Source organism: Ahaetulla prasina, chromosome 2 (assembly GCF_028640845.1).
Source record: "Ahaetulla prasina isolate Xishuangbanna chromosome 2, ASM2864084v1, whole genome shotgun sequence".
Taxonomy (NCBI): domain Eukaryota; kingdom Metazoa; phylum Chordata; class Lepidosauria; order Squamata; family Colubridae; genus Ahaetulla; species Ahaetulla prasina.
In genome coordinates, this window is record NC_080540.1 from 17,604,654 (window position 1) to 17,613,885 (window position 9,232).

At 40.7% G+C, this 9,232-nt stretch overlaps 1 protein-coding gene across 1 annotated transcript; it reads left to right on the plus strand.

Annotated features, from left to right (window-relative positions):
- The first annotated feature begins 613 nt into the window (after nt 1-613).
- Nucleotides 614-8,563, plus strand: LOC131190396 (C-type lectin domain family 2 member D-like). The gene is made up of 6 exons (XM_058167715.1): nt 614-632; nt 1,534-1,623; nt 3,262-3,348; nt 5,161-5,345; nt 6,179-6,226; nt 7,919-8,563. Exons 1-6 carry the CDS (start codon nt 614-616, stop codon nt 8,024-8,026), a joined length of 537 nt encoding a protein of 178 aa, XP_058023698.1. The 3' UTR covers nt 8,027-8,563.
- Nucleotides 8,564-9,232: the final 669 nt, after the last annotated feature.

Here is a 9,232-nt window from a genome sequence, read left to right on the forward strand (position 1 = left end):
CTCTTAGCCAAGAGGTCTCCTCCAACCAATCCTGGGATGGATAGGTCAAAATACATTCCATACAACCAGATGTGAATTTTTCTTATATAAAGCTGCCTTCATCAATCTAGTACTCAAAAGATATATTGGGTATCACATCTCCTAATTTCTGGCCATTCCAGTCAGAAAGGTTCAAATGGAAGGCAGCACATTGAAGAGGTTATGTAGTTTAAGGAAGTATCTTCTCTACAGCAAGATGTCAGCAATATTATGTGCAGGAATGAGTGATATCAATTTTTTTAAATTTGAATTTATATCCTGCCCTTCTCCGAAGACTCAGGGCGGCTTACACAGTGTTAAGCAATAGTCTTCATCCATTTGTATATTATATACAAAGTCAACTTTTTTTGCACCCAACAATCTGGGTCCTCATTTTACCTACCTTATAAAGGATGGAAGGCTGAGTCAACCTTGGGCCTGGTGGGACTTGAACCTGCAGTAATTGCAAACAGCTGTGTTAATAACAGACAGACTTAGTCTGCTGAGCCAACAGAGGCCCTTTTAAAATTTCTTATATTTCTATATTATTTGAATCCTGTTTTTTTTTTTTTTTGTAACACAGACAGTTTGCAAGATGCAAGAAGAAATTACAGGTGAGACATTCATATCTTTCTTTATCCAATCGATGAAGGCAATTAAAATTTACTGATACTATAACTAAAACCATTGGTTTCTGTTCTAAGCCGTGAAATCGCACTAAGGCAGGAACAAGTTGAAAAAGCAAACTTGGATGGGCAAAAGTTTTGATCTGCAGTATTTGGAGATGACTGGACTCAAGCTAGAATTAGGAAGGGCTGAGAGGTAGGATTGTTTTCTTTGGTCATCCTTGGTTCTTATGGTAAGAACCACAATCAAGTATTCTAAATATGATGGATCAGGAAAATCATCTGAAAGATTATTCCAGATGATCTTTAATCTGGGGAGAGGCTCATTGAGTAAATCAGAGACTATCAGACCTGGGATTCTATGTGGAATACAAGAGACTGTGTTGAAGTTCTGCCTTAGCCACGAAAGCCAGCTAGGTGACCTAGGGCCAGTCACTCTATCTCAGTCCTACTCACCTCACATGGTTGTTGCTGTAGGATGAATAAGGAAAATTGTGTATGTTCACCACGTTGAGTTATTTGTAAAAATAATAATGGTGAGCAGTGGTGGGTTTCAAATTTATTTTACTACCAGTTCTGTGGGTATGGCTTGGCTTGGTGGGCATGGCATGGCTTGGTGGGCGTGGCAGGGGAAGTATAGTGTAAAAACTCCATTCCCTCCCCACTCCAGGGGAAGGTTACTGCAAAATCCCTATTTCCTCCTGATCAGCTGGGACTCAGGAGGCAGAGAATAGATGAGCACCATCGCCCAATATAATCACTTGAACTCTTGCAAGATTATCGACTCTCATGAGATAGGGAGCCCTTCTTGAGCATTGGCGACAGTGTCTTCCCAATAGCAAAACCGGATATAAATATCTGTCTCTTATTGACTTTTGTCTTCCTTTAGGGACAGAAGGAGCAGAAGGAAATTCTGGATGTGGTGATCCTTTGACTCCTGAGGTGACAACTGAATCTTCTTCTGGACGCCCTGATGCAAGTAAGAAATGCTGGTAAAAACAGACACCTACCTGGGGCTCTTTGTAATCCCTGGGAAGGGATGGGGGTGTAATAAGACAAAGTGGGTAAACTCCGCTAAACCTATTGTATGTAAAAAACAAGATTCTCCCCCCCACCCCCAGTTTTGATGAGAGGAAGTTGAGGCTGTTTTTTTTCTTTTTGAAAAGAAAACTCTCACATAAAAGCCGACTTTATGCCAACATTGAAGCTTTGGTGTGATTCCCATGTCACCTTGGTATTTCCCATTTTCAGGGCAAAAACACTCCCCCTTCTACTTTGGTAGTTGCAGGTAGAGAAGGGAGTTCTGATTGTCCATCTGAGGGGAAGGGAATTGATGGTAATACCTTTGTCACAAAGAACAAGACCTGATTAATTGCTGTGGTGCTGCAGCAGAAGATGAGGAAGTTGAGTTATTTTACAGTATTATAACTCAGTATACTAATACATGATATTAAATATTCAGACTTGGACCTGACACTCTCACAAGGGTTACCAGCTGTTTCTTCTGGCAGGACTGTTGGGCATTTAAGAGCAATGGGATTGAGATTAAAAACTAGCACAACTAGACACAAGAACAGTTTCCCGAACACTCTGCTAAACAAATAATTCCCTCAACACTGTCAAACTATTTACTAAGTCTGCAGTACTATTAATCTTCCCATCTTTCCTATCATCCATTTCCTCCCACTTATGACTGTATGAGTGAAACCTTGTTGCTGGTATCCTTACGATTTATATTGACTGTTTCCTAATATGATTTGATTGTTTATTTGTTCCCTATGACTATCATTAAGTGTTGTACCTTATGATTCTTGATGAATGTATCTTGTCTTTTTATGTACACTGAGAGCGTATGCACCAAGACAAATTTCTTGGGTGGCCAATCACACTTGGCCAATAAAGAATTCTATTCTATTCTATTCTATTCTATTCTATTCTATTCTATTCTATTCTATTCTATTCTATTCTATTCTATTCTATTCTATTCTATTCTATTCTATTCTATTCTATTCTATTCTTTGTGTCTCCCACAAATGTGAGAAGGATGTAGGCTATAAGCCACTCCAGATCCACTTGATTTCTTCTGAGGGGAAAGAAACCTGAAGGCCACACACATCAGACACCAGAGCTGGGCTTCTGTGCTCCTCGGAAGTACTCTTGTCTGCCATCTTCTGTTGTTCCTTGTGGAGGGAAGGGGAGGGGAGATGAGAGAAACTGAGGGTTTATCTGTGATGGGATCAACAGGTGCAAGTCAAACCACAAGCATGAACTGTCAACAAGTCCAAAAACATCTGTCTTCTCCAAATAAAACTCTCCAGATGTCTTGGGCTTCCTTTGCTAATTCCACCGCCTTACAGTTTTGTATGCCAGCGAAGGAGGCAGTTCTAAGATACAGAACACAAAAATTTCATACAAATTATAGCCAGTCATTCGGGGTAAATGCAGTCTCTTGCCATAAAGTGCAAATACTGGCATTAGTAGCGGATGGTTCTTTTCCTCTTCTACCTGCCTGCCTGCCTGTCTGATGTAGTATGATATTTTCTGACTATAATCCTAAACAATTACAATAAAATCATGAACTTCATCTCTTAATATTTTCCTGCTTTCTGTTTTTCAGTTCCTTGTAAGCGCATTGCAGACAAGAAATTCATCATAGCAGCAGCTGTTGTGGTCATTTTGATCATTGTTGTAATTTTATTGGCTGGTAAGTAATGAGACATTCCTATTTCAAGATTTTTGGACGTACCATAGTTTGCCGTTGCCTCTTTTCTAAGGCAGAGGGAGAAGGGCTGGCCAAAGGTCACCTAGCCGGCTCTCATGGCTAAGGCAGGACTTGAATTCTCTGACTTAGGCTTTGCGTCTAAGTCAAGACTAGAGCTCACAGTCTCCTGGTTTCTAGTTTGATGCCTTAGCCACTACACCAAGCAGGGTCTTTTCTTGCAGTAGTAGCTAGTCTACTGTTATGTTTCTCCTAACAAACTCAACTCCCACCACTGTATATGCAAACTATGTCCATATTCTACATCTCTCCAGATCGATACAGGTAGCCTTACATTTCTCAATATTGTCACAGCATTTCATTCTAATTCATCGTTTTTCATGGGTCTTACATTTGTCGAATTCATTTCAATCCCAGTTTTCAATATAATATCATTTTCATAAGAAACTCCCATAACTTTTTCTGATATTCTCTCTCTTCAAGTTTATTCCAAGTCATTTAATCATTTTTATTTTCAGTTCCATTCACTCTGATGGACAATCCATTTTTAGTTCTTTCATTCATTCATTCCTGTTCATGAACTCAGCTTTATCTTATTTTCTTACATGGGTAGCCTCACACTAATGAACAGGGACACACTCAATTTTGTAGCTGCCAGGATTGTTGAACAAGTGGGCACAAAAACAGCCAGGGAAGTGATTGAAGCCTGAGAAACAGTCCGTGTCCCCCCAACCCTGTGTCGTCGTCACCCCCCCCCCAGTTAGTCAATAGGAATTTCACAATTCAATTCAAAAGGAATTTCACAAATCAATAGGAATTTCACAAGAAGAGTCCTCCACTCCTCTGCTCGCAATAAAATACCTTATGCCACCAGACTCCAAATTTTGGGCTTAGACAACTTAGAACTATGCCAACTTCAGTCTGACCTAAGCATAGTACATAAAATTTTCTACCACAATGTCCTACCTGTCAATGACTACTTCAGCTTCAACCACAACAATACACGAGCACACGATAGATACAAACTCAAGGTAAACCGCTCCAAACTCGATTGCAGAAAATATGACTTCAGTAACAGAGTGGTCGATGCCTGGAATGCACTACCTGACTCTGTAGTTTCTTCCCCAAAACTTTAAGCTTAAATTGTCTACTGTTGACCTCACCCCATTCCTAAGAGGTCTGTAAGGGACCTGCGTGCCTACCGTCCTTGTACCACCTGCGTACTGTCCCTGTACCAATATTCCTTTTGACTTACTCTTTTCATGTATCCAAATTATGTTTATACTTTTACCTGTTATCTTTTATATGATTGACAAATAAATAAATTACCACCAGCCTATCAAGTACTTAAAAGGCGAGGGCTGGGCAGCACAAACAAAGGACAGCTAATGATTTAAAAGCCAGCCATCAACACACCCCAATCAACATCTAAAAAGCCACTTACAACAGGCACTATAAATACCACATACAGAACTGCACACACTCTGCTAGTGAGAAATTCCTTGAAGATGGGCTCCAGCATGAGTATGAAAGCTCGGAAGACAAAACTTCTAGTCCCTGGTGTCCGATCTATGATTCTTCACTTTCCAGCTGTGTTTCTTAGTGACAGAATTGTCAGGATCAATTGCAGTTGGTAGGTGAGAATTACCTGTATTTATAGGTTAACTCACTTGGTTTCCTTAAAATATCCTGGAATTCCATGTAAGTGAAGTAGCTAAATATTCATTATTCAAACTTTGTTGTCAGAATTGTAGTTAATTGTGAGTTCTATTTTTGTCTATTTTGTTTCACTTCCAGTTAAAAAACTATCTCCACCTTCTCCTTCCTTTGCAAGCCAAGATGTATCCTGCACGGATTCCTGGATTACATACAAGGGAAAATATTTCTATATATCAAAAGAAGAAAAGAATTGGTTTATGAGTTTAAAGACCTGTTCCTTATTTAATGCATCCTTGGCAGTGATTGATACTCAGCAGGAATTGGTAAGAAATAAGGAGACATCATGATTAATTGCATAATTGTCCTGAAACTTACAAATATAAAAAGCATTTTACATTTATTACTACCTGTATACTAGTAAAACTCCCATTACCTGTTTGTCTGTTTGTACCCTCAGATTAGCCCAAATAATGTACTACACCACGGTTTTTGAATATAGATACGTAAAAATCTCCTAAATTAAATAATGCATAAAAAATCCAGGACCCATTGCTCCTCTGGAATTGAAATATTACCAAGCTATCAATCTGTATTTGGAAATCCCATAATATTTCAACCTGCTCAAATACCTACCAATTTTTCACTATCGGCAAATGTTAATTTTACACATGTTCTACAATCTTGACTGTGTTATGTTGTTTATAATCTATTCGTGTAATCTTCTTGTGCAAGTTGAATATATAAACTACTGATTCATCTGCTTCTTTGTATGATCTGCACTTTGAATTATTTGATAATTTTTTTAATTCTGACTTTGATTGAATGTTTGAATAGCTTCTTTTTGAGCAACCAAATCAAGATTTCAGTTTCATTTTTAATGTTCCATTTGTAAGCCGTTTGCAAAGTCCTTCAGTCCCATGATAGTGTTTTATGATGGTTTTGCTAAAATCTGGCACTTCCAGTTTTTGACACCGCCATGCCCATAGCAAATCATTGGTCTGCTTAACAACCATGATTTGCTTAATGACTGCAGTGATTCACTTACCAACTGCTGCAAAAATGTTGTAAAATTGGGTGAGGTACCTAACCAATCCATTTTACAAATGTCAAGACATAAAACCATAATGGGAGATTTAGATTATAATTGTATGTCGAGGACTATCTTAAAAGACTCTGCTCTCTTAAGTCTATAACCCTGGGAAAGGTCAAAGGGGAGAGAAAATAATAATAATAACAAAAGAGGATGACCAGCAGTAAAACATATAACTAATTACAGCAGCAACTGGTTCACCGTTGGAACACCTGAATAATCAAAGAGAGAAGGTGAAATCTATGAGAACAGTATTTATTTATTTATTTATTTATTTGATTTTTATACCGCCCTTCTCCCGAAGGACTCAGGGTGGTGTACAGGCAAGATAAAACAATACAATATACAGATTAAAATACCATTTAAAAAACTTATTTAAATTAGCCTAACATTAAAAAATTTCCATACTAAAAACCCCGTTTAAAAATTGATAAAAGATAAAATTCAAGACAGCCCCGCGCAAATAAAAAGATGCGTCTTCAGTTCGCGACGGAATGTCCGAAGGTCAGGTATTTGGCGTAAACCCGGGGGAAGTTCGTTCCAGAGTGTGGGAGCCCCCACAGAGAAGGACCTTCCCCTGGGGGCCGCCAGCCGACATTGCTTGGCGGACGGCACCCTGAGAAGTCCCTCTCTGTGAGAGCGTACGGGTCGGTGGGAGGCATGTGGTAACAGCAGGCGGTCCCGTAAGTACCCAGGCCCTAAGCCATGGAGCGCTTTAAAGGTCGTAACCAACACCTTAAAGCGCACTCGAAAGGCCACAGGCAGCCAGTGCAGTCTGCGCAGGAGCGGTGTTATATGGGAGCTACGCGGAGCTCCCTCTATCACCCGCGCAGCTGCATTCTGGACTAACTGAAGCCTCCGAGTGCACTTCAAGGGGAGCCCCATGTAGAGAGCATTACAATAATCCAGGCGAGAGGTAACGAGCGCATGAGTGACCGTGCACAAGGCATCCCGATCAAGGAAGGGGCGCAACTGCCGAACCAGGCGAACCTGGTGGAAGGCCCCCCTGGAGACGGCCGTCAAATGATCTTCAAACGACAGCCGTTCATCCAGGAGGACACCTAAGTTGCGCACCCTATCCTTTGGGGCTAAGAGTCAACATCAGGCTGAATGCAGATAACCCAATAAAGACTATATGAGTCATGGTGCAGTGGTTAGAGTGCAGTACTGCAGGCTACTTCTGCCGACTGCCAGCTGCAATTTGACAGTTTGAATCTCACTAGGCTCAAGGTTGACTTAGCCTTCCATTCTTCTGAGGTCAATAAAATGAGGACACAAGATTGTTGGGGGCAAAATGCTGACTCTGTAACCGCTTAGAGAGGGCTGTAGAAGCACTATGGAGCGGTATATAAGTGCTATTGTTATTATTTGCATAAAGTTTTTTGTTATCTTGATGAGATATTAATGTTAAGAAATATTTAAGCATAGGAATCATTGTGAGTAAGAGAAAGTAATATATTCCTTCTTCATCCTGTGCAATGCACCTTAAATTTAAATAGAGATAAATATATATCATTACAGACCTCCTTTTAGTGGATTTGGATGCAAAAGATCCAATTTCTGTGTACATTTCTCCCAAAAGAAGGGACAAGCCCACTGTCTCTGAAACAGTTTTGACAAGGCAACTACACATACATTGCTTTCATTAATTCATTAATGTTAATTTAATTTTAGGATCTTCTACAAATGAAACAATTTGACACAAATTATGTATATTGGCATTCAATGGTCAAAAATAACAAACCCTTTCTATCTCCAATTAGTCTGCTAAATGGGGAATTTCATTATACATTATTTTCCTTCTAGGATTTTTGGGTACATTTTTTAAATCCATTTGATTACTGGTTTGGTCTTTCAAGAGAAACTAACAAGGTCTGGAAATGGTCCAATGGCACAGAGTTTAAAAATCAGTAAGTACATTTTGTTTATGGATCTAGAGAGCTATTTTCCTATTTGAAGCATTTATATACGTAACACTCCAGCTTGAATGGATGAAAGGATAATAAGAATCAAGATAATTTTTAGCAAAGCTTCTATCCTCAAAATATAAGAAACAGAAAAGTGGGGGGTGAGGAGAGAGAATTGCTCAGGCAACTGCATGTAACATCTGGTGGTCCATGCACTACTGGCCAACAATGAGGGACTGAGATGTTCAGGATAGCTGAGATCGTATACAAATTCAAGAGCTGATGGGTCTGGCGCCAATTTTGATACTTTTATAAGCAGGAAGGAGCAGCCCAGTTTACCATAACACTGCAGTTTGTTTGTTTCCCCCCCTAAAAGACACATTTCAGAAGGCAGGGTTTCTCAACCTGACAACTTTAAGATACAAGGCCTTCAACTCCCAGAATTCCCAGCTACCAATGACTGCCTGGTGCATTCTGGCAGCTGAAGTCCCCACTTCTTAAATTTGCCAAGGTTGAAAAATTGTGAATAGCCTCAAGCTGAACTTTATTGTTTGTCACCTATGTCATGGATGGTTAAACTTTTCGGCACAGAATACCAAAACTGGGAGCGCATGCACGCCGGAGCACTGGAACCTGGAAGAGAGTAGCTGGCTGGTGCGCATGCACACGCCGACAAGCTGCTCTTCCGGGTTCCATTGTGCGCATGTGCGCTGGCCAACTGCTCTCTTCTGGGTTCTGACGCATGCATATGTGTCAGCCAGCTAGTCTTCACACAAAGACCAGCTGATTGGCGCGCATGTGTGCGCCGGAACCCGGAAGAGAGCAGCTGGCCGGCACACATGCGTGTGATGGAACCCGGAAGAGCAGCTGGCGACAGCACGCATGCCCACAGGGAGGGCTCTGCGTACCACCTCGGGCACGCGTGCCATAGGTTTGCCATCATGGACCTATATTAAAAGAATCTCCCAGAGTGTTTGCCTTCCCCTGGGAATGACTAGATAAGGTTTCATGAATTCTGTGTGATGCTTAAGCTGTTTATGGCAGCATAAGGACTCCAAGCTTGGGGGCCCCGCTTGACCCCTCCCTCAAGCTATTTCCCAACATTGATCCAGTGCATCCTGGAGGCACAGCATTGGCTGAAATTCGCTAGGCTGTAAAATTGGGTATCTTCTTGGAAGGATCCTTTCTGTAATGCTAATTTCTGTCCTCGGTT